Below are 20,954 nucleotides of genomic sequence, written 5' to 3' on the forward strand. Positions count from 1 at the left end.
TTTTTTTTTTTTTTAGGTTGTGAATTGCGCTGTTGCTGTTCGTCACTGCCTGTGGTGGTGTCTGGAAATGCTGAGCTGTATCTTCTGAATTAATTTGAACACATGTTTAGAAGCTGACAGCTGACAGTCACAAATCTAATCAAGAAAATGACGAAGGCAACCGCCGTACCTGAAAAGGGCAAAGAAATGTCAGCATTTGCAAAATGTAACAAGAAACAAAGTATGCTTTTATTTATTCAGATTGTAGTCCCATTTCACCTACAATGAAAATAGACTTCCATTTCTGAAGGGTTGTAAAAGAAATTATCTCCGTGCAGGCCAACACACCACAGGCACAGAAGGAACCACCAGCGAGTGCTTCCTCTTCAGTGCTGGTTGGCTTTTTGTGCGTTCATTTCTGCAGCAGCACGCCACGGACACGCAACACGGACAAATCAGAGCGCCGCACTTTGCCCTTGATTTGCACCAAATACCAGAAAAGTTCCATAGTCTATTTAGGCCTTTTCAAAATGTTTAGTAGCTCGCCAGTGAAAAACTGTCTTCATGTTCTTAAATGAGCTAATACCGTACTTGAGGAACAAATAACTCTTGTAATTTTACACTCTCTGGAAACCCCTTGTTTGAAAGTGTGCCTGACTGCGCTGTACGCACACAGAGCTGGTGACAGCTCCTGGCCCCACTCTGCAGTCTGAATAGAAGAGCTGGACAAGAAATAGAAATTCCCAGGTCATACGAGAATGGGTACCATGATTGCTGAGGTTTACGTGGGCAACCTCCACATTGGACCATGTAGCCATGGACTTTGAAAAACCTGGACTTGCTATCACAGAATGACAGAGGCCTGCGGTTAGTTGGGTTTCCCAGGGGTCAGTGTTAGGCACAGCCCTGTTCACCCTGGTCATCAATGACCTGCATGAAGAGACTGAGCGCACCCTCAGCAAGTTTGCTGGTGACACCAAACTGGGAGGAAGGGCTGACATACCAGAGGCTGTGCTGCCATCCCGCGAGACCTGGACAGGCTGGGCAGAGAAGAACCTGATGAAATTCAACAAGGGCGAGTGTAGGGTCCTGCACCCAGGCACTAGTACAGGTTAGGGCTTGACCTGTTGGAAAGCAACATTGTGGAGAAGGACCTGGGAGTTCTGGTCGACAACAGGTTGACCATGAGCCAGCATTGTGCCGATGTGACCAAGGAGGCCAGCGGTGTCCTGGGGTGCATTAGGAAAAGCATGACCAGCAGGTCGAGCGTGGTTATCCTCGGAGGATAACCTTGAGGCATTCCGGTGCAATCTGCTCTGGTGAACTTGCTCTAGCAGGTGGGTTGGACTAGATGATCTCCAGAGGTCCCTTCCAACCCCAACCATTCTGGGATTCTGTCATGCAGGAAGGTCCAGGTTGGATCTGGAGATGCTGTGATACACCACACCATGACAGCGATACACTGAATGGCTCCTTGTGCCCATCATGTCTCCACCAACATGGCTGGCACGGGGAGGAGGGCTCTGAAACAACACACTTATCTTCATCCAGGCTTCTCTTGCTTTGCTTCCCGGGGACAGTGGTTGGGCATTATGGGAAGTGAAAGAAATGGGCTTCAAGCCTCAATTATCTGTAGAGCTGGGTAAAACCTCGTTACTCTGCTGGCGCCAGGGAAGGCCTCAGCAGAGAAGAGGATGGAATGGCCTCTTTGTGGTCTAATCGAAACCTAGAGAGTGGTGGAGGGATGGGATGGGGAGAGACAGTTCTCCTCTCTTACATCTCTCTGGATGGCAGGGACACATCGAGTGAGAAATATTGCCCACCAACCCCAGTCCCTCCCAACCGCCCTCCACTCTTCACCGCAGAGGATCTGGGGAGCAGGAGGAAAGGTAGTATGTACCCAAAGAGGAAAGGACAGAAAATACTGCTGGCAATTGAAAAGGTAACCAAAAATACCGAGTGATTTTTTTTTTTCTTTATAAAATGTACATAAAGAACATATACCCTTTGAGGTAAAAGTGAGACCAGTTTGTAATTTAACCAGATACATTAACAACAATGACAAAAAATAAATCTACAGTGGGTGTGCTAGTAAAATAAGAGACCAAGTTCTGGCTATATACAATACTTGAGATTGTTAAAATGTAATAATCATTATATATACATTAAATACATACAATTACAGTTATTTATATAATATTTACACACATAAACACACAGAATTTTTTCCCTTTGCAGTTGGTAGTGTGCAAGCAGAAGCACATCTGATCTTTCCTGAGAAGGTGCTGAGGCTGCTAATTCTTACTCGCAGTAATGTGTGTTTCTTCAATCTCTTTTGTGGTCATATCCATCAAAAACGATTCAATAGATTTTACAGTTGCGGTTGTTGCAGTGTTCCTCTTTCTTCTCTATAGGTGGAGGACTGCAAACCTCCAGCCTACAGAAGGCCAAGACCTGTGGCATGCAAAGATCCTGGATCCCAAGGAATCAGCGGTGACATTTCTCCAGTTGTCAGCCATGACCTTAGCCGTGAGCAAAGCCACATTAACATTCATTTGTCCAGCACTTGCCAACACTCAAGTGTCTTTCTCAGTGGAAAAAAAAAACCCCAAACAAACAGAAAATAGAAATGGAAGGAAATTGGCTGCAAGTCACCTGTCATAGGTCCTTGGCAGGCGCCCATAAGGTGACATTCAACCTGACCATGTCACACAAAGAATCAGCTAGGAGAGACCACGTTAGGTGAGGCTACCAGGATTCATGGAGACACATCTACAGAGGGGACGCAAACATGATCATCCTATTTAAGTTTCAGTTTCTTATCAGGCATCCAACACAGATTTTATAATTACAATACTAGGGTTGCTCTCATGAGTTACAAAACGCGCCAAATGACTGGGAGCTCATTGCTGAACTTGGATGGTTTGGGGTGTTTGAGGATGGGCACTCCATAGTGTTGCTGCATGCTCTGATGACTTCATCAGTTTGTTCTCACTTGAGTAGTCTCATTATAACACAACTATTTATCTGAGAGATATGGGCAAGATCATGTTTTATTAAAGGAAAGTCTTGGTGTTACCACTGAAACCTCTGCCAGACCTGGTCTCCAGAAGCACTCAAATTTCATTGGGATGACATCTTCACAGGCTTTGGACCTGGTGTTCTGGGGAGAAAATACAACATTCTTCCCTCGGTATAAAGCTCAGAGTACAAGCTCCCTAACCTGACAGGTAGAAAGGATAACGATGTTGTGGTTTAGTATGTCACACCAGGATGTACTATCCCAAGCATCCTCTATTTGGGTTAATAATAGCTCCTTTTTTCCCATACATGTATTTTCTAACTCAGAGATGCACATATTGCAGCCTGGCCAAAAACAGCCAAAAGGGGGACTGAAGGTGGTCTGAGGGTACCCAGGGAGAGGAGGTGAACACCAGAAAGGGAGGAATATAGGTTTTAATGTTCTGGCACAAGAACAAATGACTCCAAACTGGCCATGAACACATTTACATTGGTAACAAGAATTGTGGTGGCAAACCTCCCAGCAGTGAGGTTTTGCAACAGCCTTATGAGAAGCATAGGGGGCAAAAATCAAACATATCCTCCCTCTTCCACCTTTTTAACTGGTTTTAAGATTGATAAATGTGTGATCAGGGGCATGGTGGGTGCCCGGCACATGCCGGGGGTTCCCATGGGATCTACGGGCAACGCTGGGGTTGGGAGTTTAAGGAAAAATGACATAAAACTTCTGAAGACCGAAGGTCCCGTGACTGCAGGATTGCACGAGCTGTGGGTTGCTCAGGTGACTTGCACAAAGGAAAATCCAGCGGTTAGTATGTGCTCATTTAATTCCTCCTGTGCTGCTGAGATGGACACCAGCATCGTGGTGGGGCAGCCGTAAACGAGGGAGCACACTCCAGTGGTGTTGCTTTGTTGGGGAAAAAAACCATCTGAAATGTAATCATAAGCTTTTTTATAGCTTTCTATAGTTTTATTGGAAAATACTAAAATTAATCCAGATGGCAGCCAGGCTCTTTATTAGCACATATAGGCAGAGAGTGCTTATAACACCAAACTCTATCTTTTTTATTGAGCTGCTCTAGAAAGCCATTCTTCTGATGGATCAAGTTCTTCTTGGGGAGGAAGAGAGTTTCAATTATCCTTTGATACATGAAAAAAACATTACTAGTGAGTAAACCCTCCAAAAATAAAACCAGGTATGCCTCTTCCACTGTGGGTGGAAAAAAAATGGGATCATTCTTACTAAACTACTCACTAAAAAGGGATTTCACTGACCTTACGAGGCAGTAAAAGAGAAATCAAACTTGAACAAAAAGCTGATGTTCTAACTGATTAACTAATTTTAAAGTTTGGGGATTCTAATTGCCCCCAAAGCTGTTCAAACTAAATAATGCCATTTACACCGGTGAATGCAGCTGAGATTCAAGTGCTGGGTGTCACGAAGGAAACGTCTCCAGCATCCATGGAGGTCGGTACTTGTGCCTGGGGCTTGCGGCTGTTTGGAGCTGCAGCTCCATCTCGCTCGGGTGAACCAGCAGTTCCTCTCTCAAATTAAGAGGAAATTTCACATTTCCAAAGATTTCTGTGGGCCTGACAGTCCCACACCCTTAGATACTAGTCTCCAAAATCCGGCTGATAGGAGCTCAGTGTAAAGATCCACTAGTTAATACCTTCATCACATAAGCCATCGCCACTTTGATGGGCTTTCAAGGAGCTGCTCCTGCCTTCAAATCCAAATAATGCATTTGTAGGGTGATTTGTAATGTGTTTGTCCCCATTCGGTCTATGCTCTTTTACCCACCTTGTGTCCCATCCAGGATCCAAGCCTGGCTGGAGCTGCTGGAGAAGTGGTGGGTTGGTAGCACAGTGAGATCGAAGTTCTTCGTAATTGTACGTGGGCTTTCACATTCAAACAACATGCTTCGTGAAAGAAATGAACTTGCATGGCTTTGTTGGAGGCAACAAAAGGAGAGAAGTCTAGTAATGTCCTTGTTCTCCTAGATCACTCTGAGAAATTGGAAAGTTTATCATGGGCTCTACCTACCTCTGCCTTGAGAACACCCATCAAACTCCCACAGCCACCCCACAGAAACCATGGTCGCTGATCCCAAAAGCCAAGTGTTGCAGTTGCTGCAAGGTCCACATTTGCACAATTATGTATTTGATGTCCAATTTAAAAATACGTCAGAAACATTAATAGATTGGATACCCAAGAAATGTATCAGCGTTGAGCAAATTTCATGGAAGAGCTACCAGTTCAAACTCCCTTTGTCTGTCAGTCCAAAACTTTTACAAATAATACATTCATTTTCACACCAAAATGAAAAAGAAAAAAAAAATCAAGACTAGGAAATACATATCTCAGTTTGTACTTCTTGCTCATGGCCCAAAGTAAAATCCTTCTTCAGTGGCTTGCATTAGGAATGTAAAGGAAGATCACACTACTCCTAAATCAACATCTGGAAGAGAAAACCAGCATTTCTTAGCACCTTCTTCTGTACCCAAGCAGAATAAAACTGAAATAGGCACGGGAAATAAATTTCCTTTCACAGAAAGATCTGAGATTTCAGGACAAACAGGTTATCCTGCCTCAAAAGAAGACAACTCTGATCCTTGCTGTCAATGGAAAAAAAAAACCCCTTTATCAAATATTCAGCGTGGTTCTTGAACAAGGGAAAGAAAAATCAAAATACAAAGACGAAAAACCTATTTCGGTTTGCAGTCTCGGCCTGGGATTTAAACAAGCGATCACGATCTCCATGTCATTGTCCTCCAGCTGTCCTCACGGCAGCTCCCGCGCACCGGAGGGCATGGCGGGCGCTCCCGGACCGTCCCCCTGCAAAGTCCCCGTCCCAGCGCTGCCATCAGCCCCCTGGCGATTCCAACATGCTCCTCCTGGCCCGTGCTGATCAACGGCCACCCAAATTCCAGCCAGACTGGGTGTCATAAATACAGCAGAACAAGGTTTGGCGAAGCGAGAGCGTGTCCCCGGGCGCTGGGGACCTCGTGCAGCACCCGCCACGGCTCCAGCATCCCCACAGCTGCTGCTCGAGCCCCAGAATGAGCAAAAACGAGCCGCCTGGATCGCACGGTGCTCAGAGATGGAGTAGGAGACCTGACAGGAGAATCTGCTGCAGAAATCCCGTGCATCCACTTCTGGCTGGGCTCCCAGGAGCCACCGAAAAGCCTCCGGGACAATCCCACAGCTCCGTGGCTGCCGCCAGAGATGAGGGGAGGACACACACGGGAGGGTTTGGCTTCCACAAATCCTGAATTACGAGACACGCCAACCTCCTAAGCAAAAAATCTGCATCAGGGTCTCACCATACCTGACCTGGCCCTCCATCCACAATTAAAATCCAGTGCTTGCCAGCGGGAATTTAATTTCTTTATTTTTTTATTTTATTTTTTTTAAGGGTGTCAAACCCCACAGTTCATCCAGACTCAAAGCTCCCACTCTTCTGAGCGTTCAGTGGATTCCAGACACCACAAACCACCTACAAACCAGGGAGCATCCTCGGAAAGCTCCAGCGCCTGAGCATCACCAGTATGAACCATTATATCTGCAGACAACACCAGTTTATCAAGGGAAAAACCAAGCCATCCCAGTTGCACGGGCACATTGCTCAACAAACACACGTACCACTTGGCATACCTTACCTGGAAAGAGGCTTTATTGAACATAGCTGTAAAATTATCTCTTCAGTTGAATTACTGAATTTGCACAAACATTTCTCTACAGAATTAAAAAAAATCAAGCCTTGTCATTGTTTTACTGCATCTCGTTGTGCTTTTTATACTCATATTTGCAAATATTATACTCGTTCGTTTTAATGTTTGTACTCCAATTACTTGCATATCAGGTTTTTTTTAATCCTAGGGTGTCGAGAGAACACAGAATAGTAATAATAATAATAGTAATAATAATACTCTTCTTTAGACAAAAGTCTTTTTTTTTTTTTAAATGAAGTTAAAAGCTGAGATAATTTAAGGAAAAAGGTCTTCAAATTGTCATAACCAACCATAAGGGAACTTTACAATGCAGTGGAAAACTGGCTGGCTAGCGGTACGTGTTTGGGTAGCTCAAAACCATTTGTACAACTTCTATTTTTTGTTGTTGTTGTTGTAAAAGTGGATTTTTTTTTTTTTAATTTTTTTTTTTTTAAACTTTGCTACAATAACAAAATAATCTTTCGCGATCTGCACAGAGTCTGGCTGCAGGGCAGAGGCTGGGGCCGCGCTCCGCTCCGCGCCCCCCGTCCCGCCCCGGCCGGGGCCGACCGCCTTGCCAACGCAGGTTTATTAGGGTAAGAAAATCGCTCCCGCGTTTTACCACCTTCCGCGCTAAAGCGTTATCTCAACAACCTTTTTCCTCTGGTTGACCCACTTGATAACCTGAAAAAGAATAAAAAAGTAACGACGACGAGAAAAAAAAAAAAAATAAAGAGTGCTGCTCCCATTTCCAGGACCAACGGGAGCTGTTTTCTAATGGATAACAAGCTGAAAGGCCATGGCTGTCTGGAAGGTTAAACGACATGTATCTCATCCCAAAGGGCTTACGCAGCAGCTCAGGTCCATCCATCCATCTCCAGAAGCGGCTTCGTCTCCTTGCCTGCAGTCCGCACCCCCAGGCGCCGTAGTTTGTTTAGAAAATAGTTTGCACAAACCACATTTTAGCCGTGCGAGCTTCTGTGTTGAAATCATTATTTTATTTATTTATTTATTTATTTATTTATTTATTTATTTATTTTTAAATCAGGCTTGTTTCATTGAAGGCACTTGGTTTCCATGGCAATTCTATAAAAGACGGTGGTTTGGTTTCTTCACTTCGTTAGGACAGATGACTCAGTCGGGGAGGGGAGAGGGGTGTTCGAGTGGCCGCAAGCAAACTCCGGGAAGCCTGTGTAATATGTAAGCCCAGGTCGCGCACCCTGGATCGTAATGCATGCAAGAGGAGACAGCTTACAGTTATCGAGCATAGCCATGAGAAATGAAACAGAAATGTCTGAAAACAGCTCTGATTTAGGGTTATTCTCTAGGGGAGGTGACAGCCAAAGTAGAAAGGGCCTACAATTATTTAACTCTAGACTAAAAACCTTCTTGAAGGGAAAATGAATGCCAGCTCTTCACATACCCTGTTTACAGTGAGGTGTTTCTCTCCCTCTTTTTGTTTTTATTTCCTCTCTCCTTCCTTTTTTTTTTTTTTTTTTTTTGGCAGGCCATTAGGTTTCCATGGTAACAAGCAAACTATTCATTTGAAACAAAACCAGCCATGACTTTGTGCTTTGACAAGGGTTTCTATAGCTCTTTTCCGAGAGTTCAACCAGACGATGCTGTATTCATTATTGACCACAAAAGCACCTGAAGGTCTCGTCCTTCCTTAGGCCAGATCTCGTTCTCAGGCGTGGTTCATAGTGAGTTACACTCCCGTGATGCCTTTTATGTCCCCAGTGCTTTTTAATTTTTTTTTAATTATTTATTTATGTATTTATTTAACTTTTGAGTCAGTCAGTGGAGGAATCTTTGGTAGTTTGTTTTTAAATGTCCATTTTACAAAGACTCTTTCTTCATGCCAGTGCCTGGTGAATCTTTTGTAGCCTCTGCCAGGATAAGGTCACCTCTGATGACTTAAGACAGACATGAGGATGATAACTGGGATAAGTCGTATATGCGCTAATGTCCCGACAGCACCTGATCGTAAATCTACAAAAAGGGGGGAAAAAGGTAGAATTAAAGAGCTGCCCAGACACAGTCAGCATTGCTACAAGGCTCAGAAGATACAGGGCTCGGCCACCAGAACCTGTCCTGCACACCGAGGTGGAGGCAGCCGGCGAGGACAAGGGGGTGATGCTCAACTGGGATGTCCCCGCTTGTCACACCGAGTGCCACCAAACTCCCCGGCAGAGCCCTGGTCTCTGCAGGGACAGCGCTCTGCAAGGTCACCTCGCAAAGACGGGACGAGAACAGTGTCACCAACCGAATGAGGCAGGAGACGTCGGATAAAAAACCCACCTGGCATGTGGTTAGGGTCTGTGTTGTAATGCACACGTGGGGCTGGAGGGATAAAACAAGGTCCGCGGGGAATCACAACACTGATACTCAATAATTTCATATTGTTTGGACCCCCTAGATGGTTTTTTTTATGTTCTTTTATGTGCCTGCCCATCTCGAATCACAGCCACTCAATGCCCATCAGCCCTTCACTTGCATCTCTGCTGAACCAGCATTTTATCTAAACGAAGACACTTCGAACCAGAGCTTGCTTCCCAGGAAAACATTTCACTTTAAGCCTCTCCAACTGAACCGACCAACATATTGTTCTCCGGGAGAAAACCCATTTCAGAAGGTGTCTCAAATTTATACCCACAAGATGCAATTTGCTCTCCCCCCACCTGTGGAAAAGCCACTTACTGTTGGCCGGTTGGTCTGATTTCATACACTCTCCTTCCACAATTGATACATCATCAATAGCAATATCACCTTCGATGCCAGGGCCCCGGATCCCTTCAAATATGAGCTGCGAAAAAATAAAGAACAAGTAGATCAGAGGGCGACAAGTGGAAAATGTTCTGCTGGATTTTGCACGGCATTAAACTGCACCAGTGGGCTTGGACTAATTTATGAATGCTTCCTACGGTGCAGAAAAACACAACTGAGTTCACACACGCTGGTGAGGGGAACACAGACGACGTGTGAGCTGCGGAGGCTTTTACGCTTCAGAATGAGCTGAGAAATAGCAGAGCTGCTGGTCGTCGCCTTCGTCATCTGCCTGGCGTCTCCAGGTCAGCTTCACCGCTATGCTAACTGCATGTCTGTATTTATCTAAGTATGATATTCCTGGAGCAAAGAGCAGGATTAAACAGAGGAAATGTTTTAAGGAGCTTTGGGGTGTTTTTCTCAGAAACGTCAGCCTCCTGAAGCGAGCGGCAGAGGCGCATTTAGAAGAACAGCGTCCGCAAGGTGTTGGAGGACTGAGCACCCACTTGACCACTGACCACATGAAAACACACAAGCCACAAAATCTCCACAGTAAATCAAGGTTTCTGGCTCTTGAAGGTGGCCCAACCAGTCCCTCCCACCTCGTCTCCCGCCCTGGGCTGTCCTCCCTGCAACCTTCTCTTGGGAGGACGTTTCCTCACCCATGAACGCTTGGGAGAAGCCTCTCCGGAGCTGGGTTGGTGTCCCTTCACCCATAACTCAAAGCTAAATTTATCACAAGGGGTTGGGAAGGAACGACCTTTGATTTGGATCCCCTGAGGTCCCACAGTGATGTCCTGTGATCACCCGCGTGGATTTTAAATTCCCAGATCTCCCGCCATGGCAGGAATTGATGGCAGTGACAACCCCACTTATCTCCTGCCCTGTTTAGTGGCTCATCATCATTTCTAGAAGCTTTGATCCCTTCTAGGAATGGTTTTACATTTATCAGAGGATATCGTGATGGCTTTAATCACGGAGAGGGTCAGGGTAAAGATTTTATGCCTCTTTAAGGCTCTAACCTCTGCTAAATGGCTGCCTGAGATTTCGAGGCACTACCAACCACTTTCTGACAAATATTTCCAGTGTGAAACCCAATGGCTACAGCTGGGAAGGGAAATGGTGTCAGTATGGAGATGGGTGGCTTGTTGCAAGGTCAGTGAGATTATTTGCCGTAATGTTCATTATTAGGATCGTTCGTTACTATGGATTACTACGTACTAAAGAAACAAAGTTATGCGCTCTCCTTCCCCAGACCCGATGTGATGCTGTTCTGCCATTTTGCTGCTTAATTAGCTTTGCAGAAGTGGACTCATTCTATGTTGCGAGAAATTTATTCACTAGAAAACTTCAAAGCACTTCTAAAGAGACGAAGGAATTATGTAAGGAATATATTTCCCAAGTAGCAGCATTTGCAGAGTTATCTCTCCCTTTCCCACCCCTCCCTCAGTCCTTTGAAATATTTTTGGTTAACTTAGATGACAAGTTTTTTAACTTTAAACTGCAACAATATATGCATGAAATTCAATAATTTTATAAGGGCGTGCTGTGGCACTAATGGCGACATTAACTCTTGGGAGTAAAGTCCATTTAAAAAAAATATTAATTCCATCTGGAGCAAAATACTTAAATTACACTTCATAATAACTAAGTGCAACAGGGGGATGTCTGGGGCACTCGGACGGGCCCTCTCTGTTGTCACTGATTTCAGCAGGACACAGATCCGAGCCTCTTCATTTGGCAGCTACTTGGCCCATTAATACAGTTCAACCAGAGCTGGTCATTTGAAAGGAAAACCTTCCATTAGAAATAACGAGGAAACGCTGAGGGCGGTGGAAAACGACCCTGTATTTCACAGGGGTCTGGTCGCTAGTCCAGCTGGATGAGTGTCACCCAAGGACCATGTCACCACGGTGCGCGATGCCACCAGACGTCATTGCATGGGCAATATCCCCTCAACCTTGGCCATGGACGCGTCTCGTCCTTTCGCTAAGCTGAGCATCCCCAGAAGGTGCCTGACCCTGCAGCGCTAACCTTGTGATGTAAGGCAAGTATTTAAACAACATAAGGCATATAATATATAATAATAATTATATAAGGCATATGTTTAAAACACACGTAGATGAGGTTCTTAGGGACATGATCTAGTGACAGTGGCGGGTTAAGGGTTGGACTTGATGATCCTGAGGGTCTCTTCCAACCAAAATGATTCTGTGACTCCATTTACAGCCTGCCTGATGTGTCCTAGGCCAGGCGGAAAGGTCTGTGCTGGGAGCACTAAATAAACCTAAAAGCTGCGCATTCAGAGCAGGAGATACATCGGTATTTCATTGAAGTGCGACGCTGTAGGTTAATTACTATAACAAGGTGGATATTAATGCAACAGGGAACTCTAAGTGGGAAAACAGTAAGTTTTCCCATAATTTACCCTGTTGTCTGAAAACAGCGTCTCAAGTAATTATCCCTCGGACAATTTTTCAGCTCTGCCTCTGATGATGGGAAGTATCCAGCGTCTTCTCTTCTCCCCCAAAGTCCAGCCTGCCCTCCTGCTCCTTGGCAGCAGGCGCAGAACCAGTCAACGGAGTTTAAAGTCAAATCTTCCCTGATAATGAAAACCACTGTTTGCAGACAAAAGGCCTCTATAGCAATACGACGGCCAGCATTTAATTAAAATCTGCGTTTGGCAGCGCGTTTTCGGTTGCTATTAGCCAGCTTGGCCGCACGCTCAGAACGAATCACGGCAGATGAGCGTTGGCAGAGCACGGAGCTCACAGCGATCAGCATCCCCGTCAGCATCCTGCAAAACCTATTATCTTTACAAAGTTGTTGTTAAAAATCCTGCATTTAGCCAAAGAATCAGGAGGCTCATGGATACAGCAAAGGTTACTCTGCTCTCTTATCAAGGGAAATGGAAATAAGCCTCTCTAGCGCCTCCGGAGTTATCCCCAGTGGATTCAGTTTGTGCTTCTTCAACAGGATTTCAGACAGATTTTGTCTTCCTGGCCAGTCTCCTAATAAATAGAGGAGCCTCATGAGTGTCCCCAGCCGGGCAGCGTGGTGACAAGGGTGTATCCCTGCACAGAAAAGCTTCGTGGTCCAGCAGCAACATTTACTGAAGGACACGTCAGTCCCTTTTTCGCCAAAAATCTCTTTGACACAAGAACATGTCAAGGAAACTACACATAGCTGAAGGCGGTGGCAGCGGTCCTGCTCAAATCTGAACGAAAATTGATGCCAGTGTGCAGAGTATCACTTCCACGTGCAGTCGTTTTTTGTGTTCGTTCTGTAAAAATACTTAATAAGCGAATATCTTGCTGAGATAGCTTTTACACAATACTTTTTCCGATTCAAAGCACTGTAGTACCCACAGTTCTTCATGACAGAAGCTTTGTTATATATCACGGGGATTGGGAAGGTATAAACATATCTGAGCTGCACTTTTACCTTATAAATTAACCTATAAAAAGTTTTAATTTCTGTGTCAGTGTACTGTTTTACTGCAAAGATTCACTTCAATTCACTCTCCTTAAATTTAACTGGGAGGTTTATATTCTTTCCTACTTGGACTCCTAAATGGAAAATCAAGTTTGCTTGATGCAAGAGCTACTAAAAAAAAGTAATTTAAGGTTCCGACCACTCTGACATTTATTTGTTATATTTGTGCAGAGCTTCAAGGCTTTACATTCATTTTATGCTGAAGCCTCTAAACACAACAATGTAAAAGGTGAAAAACAGCCAAGCGGAGGAGCATCCAGCTCCTGGCACCGGGGAATATGGATTTAAAGCAGCGCGAGTGAGATGCACCGGTAGCAGAAGTGACCTCTAACATTTTTGAAGGCAACAGGGCCCCATGCGAGGGCTGATGCTCAGCCCGGCCCAGGTCTCAGGAATCCTTCTCAGACACAACTGCAATCGCTTCAGCTTCCCCAGACATCTCTTCCTTTACCAGCTCTGCAGATACTAAATCATTTTTCTCTCCCTCACTGTTCAGACTTCTCGGGTTTATCCTGACTTCACCACAGCAAAACTCACCCATTCTGCTCAGCCCCCACGACCTGAATGCGCTTCACAGAATCACTGAATAGTCTGGGTTGGAAAGGACTGGGTTGGAAAGGTCAAAGTCCAACCCAACTTCAACACTCGTATCCCTTTTCTTTGCACTCTTCCTCCCCAATTCTGCCACTTTATTCCACTCAAACATCACGTCAACACTGTACTTCGCATACCCCTCTCCTTCAATTTTCCTCTAATTTCCCCCCATGCAACGCTTCTGCGATCACGTATGCCAAATCATTTCTCTTCTGTCATTGCCTCTCTTGCATGGAAATGAAAACAAAGGGTCAGGATCAGTAATTTCCCAGAAAGTGAATCCCAATCTGCACGTTTAAGTCAGCGGTTTTGACTTGCGCTGAATGAATCTTTTCCCCAAAAGCCACTATCACCCCCAGGGGACCTGGAGGTTGCAGAGAGGGGACAGAGGAGCCTGGAGCACATCAGACCGCAGGGCACAGCTTGTGCCGCCCGCCCTCCACGACAATATTCCCAGCCTCAAACACATGTGGGTTTGCTCGCGGCAGCTGCGGTTTTGGGTCCATTCCAGCGACAAACAGCTCACAGCGGGAACGAGAACTGCCCAGAACAGTCTATCAGCATCTCGCTGTCAAACCCAAAGTGAAATGTGTGAAAACCTGTCAGAACTTGCATGTGCCTGGGGAACGGGGCGCGTGGCTCTGCTGTACCCGGAGCTCTGTGCAGGCAGCGCTGCTGCTTTGCTGCCTTTCAGCAAAGGGATCGTTCCTTTTTCTACCAAAAATGCATGTATTTCAAGACACCTCTAACATGGGCACTGTAAATGTTTTTTTTTCCACAGGATGTAATTTTGTCTTCCAGTTGCTAATCTGAAATTTAAAAAGTGCTTTATATCGGCTACCAGCATCTTCTGAAAACTGAAAGACATTTTGTCTTCAAGCAAATAGCTGCTGTTCTGCCATTAAAGTGTGCGTTATTAACATCTATGGTGCTCACCTGTTTAAAGGAAGGAAAGCAATTATCTCTCCGTAAAGCAGCTTTCAGAGCTGAAATGAAGCTGTGAAACCCTGTGTCAGAGGGAAAGGGTCAGTGTCCACAGGCCCCATCTCTGATAACCTCCCGTTCCTGGTGTGCGATGCACAAGCCATTACCTGGAATGAAGTCGGGGGGTTTATATTAACGCGGGCTTGGTTCCAGTGCTGTCCCTTATTTCCACTTGAAGACCACAATGGGTTCTCTATCGCCGTCTGACCTTTCAACCGCAGGTAAACGTTCAGGCTTCCTAGAAGAGAGGTGGAGAAGGGGAATTGGTTGGGCTGTGGGGCGGAGCAGGGGTGCCGGGCTGGGTACCGTCCCCTGCTCACCCCCTGCCCGTTTTGCACGAGCCTTGGCCAGGTCTGAGTGGACGCGGAGAGTTTCTGGTCGGAAATTCAAAATCTTTTGAACCTGGGACCACTGTGAACTGGAGATGTGAACTCCCAGCAGAGGCAAAGTGGGGGTGCAGGGAGCGCGGTCCCCGGTGCGGCCAGGACAATTGCACCCATTGCTCGGGAAGGACATGGGGCTTCCCAGGCTGAGATGCGCAAAAAGGAGTTTTCTTCTTACCCAAGGATAAATAAGCAACTTGGTTGCTTTATGCTTAGCTCTTGCTTATGAAGACTGTCCAAATTCTTGTTTACTCTGTACATCATTTAACTAATGGAGTGCCACAGAGCTTGGCAAATCTACCTCAGAGATAGATGCGACGCGCTTACTCCTGCTAAGGAGTGTTTTTGAAGGACAGTATAATCCTCTGAGTTAACATAACGCCGGTAAAGTCCCTCACTGTGGAGAAAAACCACAGACCTGCGTCTTTCCCCACTGCTGGCCATTAAGTTGCTGGTTACAGCACAGATATTATTTGCAACAGGTAACAACAGATCATCTGCATTCAACAACCCTTCTCTCCAGTTAACCTCGCTGTCTCAGACCATGAACAGAAACCAGACTGTCTTGGTGCACCAAGAGATAGCAAATGCATCGAATTCATCTATGAGGGTCAGTAATTCACATTAGTTCGGGGATTTTGTTCCTTCTTGCCCTAAAGCGTTATCTGCAGATGTGTGGGGTGGTGGGGTCTCTTTGTATTATGTAAATCATTGCATTTGCCTTCAGTCAAGAAAACTCAGAAAGTCACGTTCACACAAGACTACTGTTTTCTTAGGGTGTTAGGCATGGCAGCTGGGAAGCTCTTACAAATTACATTTGCAGTGAAACCTCTCAGATCTGAGGCACCTGCACAGTGACTCAGCTCCTGCTAATAAAAAGTTCTTATTTCTGGCGACGGCAAAACTCGGCGCCTTGAAAAATGTAAGGCTCGAACATGTAATGGAGCAGCAAATATTCTCATCACGGCTATTTCCCCGGGGTGCCCAGAACGGGCCATACATGCCCTTGGAAGGAGGTGGGATGCGATGCTCGCCGGAGCTATGGGGCAGCGCCGTGTCCCCACCTGCCTCCCACTGCAGCCCCTGAGGTTTCAAACGCAGGGGAGGGTGCGGGAGCAGCAGAAAGGAAACCCGGCTCCTACGGAGGACATTCTGTCTCTGCCTACACGCACACGAGTGGGTAGAACAAAAAGACCTGGAACAGAAAGTGCTTGCAAGAAGGGAAAAGCTGGGGAGGGTTCCCTGGAGCAGCCCCGCAGCTGGGAACACATCGCAGGGCTGTGCGGGGCTGTGCAAGGCTACCTAAATTTAAAAAATGGAATTATATATCATGTTATTTTTCTTAAAGACAAAAATCAATGCCCATATCGAGCAAGAGATGAATAGCTGGCTAATTGTTTCACATGTCTGTGCAGGCTGATACAGTCCATGCCACAGGGCTCTTTGGAATAACTGAATAATTTCGGTATCAAAACCATGTAATTCTATCACTGCTGAGGTTACAGAGGTTTAAGATTTTTCAATCATACCCAGCCTCTCCGTGTCACAAAATTTCTTCGAATTAATAGCAGAATGATACCAGTCTTACTGAAAACACAAAATAGCCACTACCGTAACAGAGATGCTCGGTCGTTGCCCAGTGTGTTGGTTAGTGTGGATGTACCTGCTCAACCCTCTTTGCTAGACAAGCACATAACCTGCCCGAAATGTCACCGAAAACTTCACTAATGACACCTGCAACAGAGGCTTATCCTTGAAATGTTGCCAGTAAAGTTTTGGAAAAGTCACGCGGCCTTTGCAAAGCTGATGCTCTGGAGGAGATGGGTTGGCTGTAGGGTTCACACTGAGCTGTGTCCAGCAAGAATTCATCCACAGAGTCAAACTATTCCAAACTCCAGACAAATGGGTAATGAAGTGACTCTCGAGTACGAGGCAAAACCACTGAGCAGGAGTAACAACTGTGAACTGAGGAATAAAGTTTACTTTCTGACAGCAACCTGCCAGGAGTGTGGGATTTTGAGCGCTCGCCATTGTGCCAACACCAACAGCTCTCACCGTGTGCTCCAACAGCATGTTCGGCTTCCACATTTCTTTTTGTGATGGCTATCTAATGAGAAGAAAAATTCTTGTTGTTGGAGTGTCAATTAGAAATGCCCCTCTTTTTGGGGTGAAGAGGGAAAAATCGGAAATACAGATTGTTTTAAAAGATGGTGACAGCTATAATGGAACTACAACCTCTTTCTGTCTCAACATAGAGACACAATAAGGACAGTGACTCTTCATTTTCTTGTTCCCCAACAATTGCTTATTGACTGCTGCAAATCAAGTAACGGGAACTTCTATTTCTCTTATGCTTTAGGGATAATCTATGTTCTTCTTCTGAAGGGTGTGAGCAAAGCACCAGCACTTTCCCTGGCAGGCGGACCTCTCGGAGTCAGCGCTGTGGGATCGGTCGGGGATTGCAGTCTGCCTTGTAAGAAAGAGCCATCTATTTCAGGTAAAAAAAACCCACTTTATCTTTCTGAATCTAACTGCCATGGCACGGAATGAAGGTCCCTGTTTATCTCATCAGAGCTGTGCCTAAGTGCTAATTGCAGATCTGTGCTCTGCTCCCTGCAAAGCCTCCCAAGTGCCTCTCCTCATCGCCACGGAACGTTTCAGCCCCTTCTCCAGAGACACCAAGCACCTGAACAGCAGGCAGAGAAGCTGTGCTGGATAAACCCATAGCCTGTTTGCTTTCAATATAGCACAACAGCTGTATTCTCATATTTATGTCACTGGCATCACTCATTTTTAAGAATGGAGGATAAAATGTATTTTCCCCAAAGCCTCCAAGACCAGTCTGCACCAGCAACAGAGCATCATTCCAGCCCGATTTTCCATTTTATTAGAGCATCTTCAAAATCTTGCAAGAAATGCACAAACATTCTGACGTGCACCGAAACTGTTTTGGAAACAAAGTACTTTGCCCCTGAAACATGGGAATAACCCTAAAACTGCTTGGAAATCTTACGGGTAGTGATAACCAGGGAGAATAAAGCGACCCATTGGAAATACTGACTTACAGCCCTAAAGTCTGCTGAACACTGCTCGGCACTTTGGGTGCAAAACCAAAGTTTAATGGCCATGTGTCTTCTCTGAACATGTTGTGCAAAAGCAACAGGCTGGAATTTATTTAAGGCAAATTCCCCTGCAAGACGCTTCAAATTTTCAGTGAAGTCAGGTCAAGAATTAGCAGCTCAAGGTTATTCAAAAGAGAGAGACTTCGGCACAGAGATCCCATCATTCTTTTAAAAAAACATCACCGATTAAATATTTCCCACAGAATCTTTGAGGTTGGATGCTCCTCTGGAGATCGCGCTGTCCAAACCCCTGCTCAAAGCGTGGTGGGTCAGAGCAGGTTGCCCAGGACCATATACAATTGGATTTTGGATGTTGCCAGGGACAGAGACTCCACCAGCTTTCTGGGGAACCTGTGCCAGTGTTTGACCACCTTCACAGTGAAAAAAAAAAAAGAAAGAAAGGAAGTTTTTTCTTATGTTTAAATTGAATTGCCTCTATTTCAATTTGTGCCCATTGCCTCTTGTCCTGTCCCTGAGCATCTCTGAGACCACAAACCTCTAAAAACCCACTCAAGTAGTTACCTCATCAATATGACTATTCATACAATACTCATGTGCTTAAATCATTGAAGTCTTAGAATACATCGCTCATTGGGTTTTTCTTTTCATTATCCTCATGTGAACAATTTCAGTGATAAGAGTCCATATCTGGGGAATCAAATGGTACATATTTGCTCACTTCATAATTTATTTCTTATATGCATGTTGCATTCTCATGTGTTTCATAACATTTTTTCATTAAGAGGAATTAAAATATTGAATTTAGTAGAGATGTATGTGCCTGAATTCGAACACATGGTGCTGTGTACCATTTTTCTGTCAGTCTGCTCTTTAAAGACAGAATAAGAAGTAATTTTGTCCAAAGCTATTGAAAAGCAGATAAGTTTGAACATTAGCTAAAATTATGGTAACTATATTTTTTATTATTAAGGAACGAAAGTGATATTGAGCAATTTTGGCTTTCGAAACCAGGTGTCCACATTGCCGTGAAGAAATCCTGTGTAACTGTGATCACTAATCATCACTGTGACCATCTTCACCTGTGATTTAGCTCCTGCATCAGCCAGCATTACACATGTTGATTCAAGAACTTACACGTAAAGAAGAAAGGGCAATCTCAGCAAAAAAGGTAAGGGGACAGACACTTGCTGAAAAGGCAGCCCATGAGAAAAACAAAAATAAAACCAAAACCAACAGAATTACACCAAGGAAGGTCACTGTTTTTTGGACAGATGTCCACACTTTCACCCGTTATGTTTGTAACTTTGCTCTTCGCCGTCACATACCAGAAATAATCTGGTATATGGCCATATAGGGCAGTTTATATTCTTTTTTGCACTAAGCATGACACGGCTTAATCCCTCCCAATAACCAGGCAAGCTCCTGCTGCAACATAGAGCCAGGAGAATTTAGACCCGGGTCTGCATTCACGTGCTGGCAGTGCAGATACAACACAAAACTAAGTGAACTTGTCTGCTCTGGTTAGAACTTGAACTCTGCCTGGGGGCAGAATGCGCCGTGAGGATGTGCTCGCCCTTGAAATATAGATAAAAATCCATCAATTCGGGTCAGCTTGGCATTGGAAAGCTTCCTGACACACCGGTAAGCACAAGCACCCCACAGGGATTTACAGGATTTATAAAAATTGACTGTCTATCATTTATACTTTTATACTTCCCCACACTCTTTTTCATACTAGGCAAAGAAATTAAATGTGTATTTTGAAGGAGCTATGACTAAAAACAGACTTACAGATACACCTTGAAAACAAATACTCCCGCAGCTTGTGAGCTAATTATTTGTGACTTTTAAAAAGGCTCCGTGTGCTGCCGCACCGCACACAGGGTCCAGCCGCCAACACACCACAAGTGCTGCTGCTCATCGCTTGGTCCTGACTCAAAACACCATCGGTATCCAGCAAAGTCCTTACAAATCTCACTTCTTCTGTTTCCACACTCTAAATCTCCCAGGCTCAAAACCTCACACGTTCTCAAAACACTTCCCAGCAGTAAGAGCGGCTCCTGCTAGCATGCTGATTAGTGGAAAACACATTTTTTTTTCAGCAATTAGGATGCTATTAGGCGCCTCTCTTGACAGCTTTGGTTGCGAGTGGCCCTTGCAGGTGTTGGCAGTCCTCCCGACTTTTTTTTTCATACAAACAGACATTTTTCCTGCTATTTCTCCCCAAGTGAAAATAAAAGGTCATTGGCTTTCTCTCACCTATGTGCTGTCCATACATGTGATAGTAGAAGCTGAAACAATAGGCCGTGTTTGTAGCTCCGTAGGGATTTTTTGGCGCGACGCTGAAGACAGGGCTAACAAGTCTGGCCTTTTCTCCTTCCAGCCTGGGGCGTGATGTCTCAATGTACATGTAGAAACCTAGGGGAAGTCCAAATGGAAACCATTAAGTTGTAGTCTTCAAAATCTAACACATGCATAAAGACACCAGGGCTATCAAGCATCTTGATTCACTTTTTACATTCATCTGACATTGCCATGAATTCTGAGACAATTCTTCTGCATTAAGCCCACGTGTTTTCCACAACTGCTTCAAAGACATGTTTGCTACCAAGAGTAAAATCAAGGCTAGCAGGTCAGTACTCATAAACAACTTCAAATTGAGGTAACATTGTATATGCACATGAAAAGAAAAAAATCTTTATGATGGTGCTCAGAATTCAGACTCAAGGTTACGATTTGTTCCTATAAACAGTGAGCAGGTAGGACTTGTAAAATAGAAATAAAATATCTTGACAGCAACTTTTCAAGGAACATTTTTAACCAGCCATGTCAATCATAATGTTTGAAAGCTCACTTTCACAAAAGAAGACAATATTCATTTATTCTGATCCGGGACTGCGCCAACAACAGAGACAGTATTTACTTAATCCAACCAAGC

The 20,954-nt window shown here is 44.9% G+C and overlaps 1 protein-coding gene across 1 annotated transcript in view; it reads right to left on the minus strand.

The window, feature by feature from the left end:
• Window positions 1-8,512: 8,512 nt before the first annotated feature.
• The window catches only part of MDGA2 (MAM domain containing glycosylphosphatidylinositol anchor 2), a 332,178-nt gene continuing 319,736 nt past the window's right edge, over window positions 8,513-20,954 (minus strand). Inside the window, exons 15-18 of the mRNA XM_065635574.1 lie at window positions 20,276-20,434; window positions 14,658-14,788; window positions 9,412-9,517; window positions 8,513-8,703 (exon numbers count right to left, since the gene is read on the minus strand). Of these exons, the coding sequence (XP_065491646.1) occupies window positions 8,615-8,703; window positions 9,412-9,517; window positions 14,658-14,788; window positions 20,276-20,434 (485 nt within the window). The 3' untranslated portion in view covers window positions 8,513-8,614. The remainder of the gene's footprint in view (window positions 8,704-9,411; window positions 9,518-14,657; window positions 14,789-20,275; window positions 20,435-20,954) is intronic.

The sequence above is a fragment of the Caloenas nicobarica genome, chromosome 5, assembly GCF_036013445.1.
Source record: "Caloenas nicobarica isolate bCalNic1 chromosome 5, bCalNic1.hap1, whole genome shotgun sequence".
Lineage (NCBI taxonomy): Eukaryota > Metazoa > Chordata > Aves > Columbiformes > Columbidae > Caloenas > Caloenas nicobarica.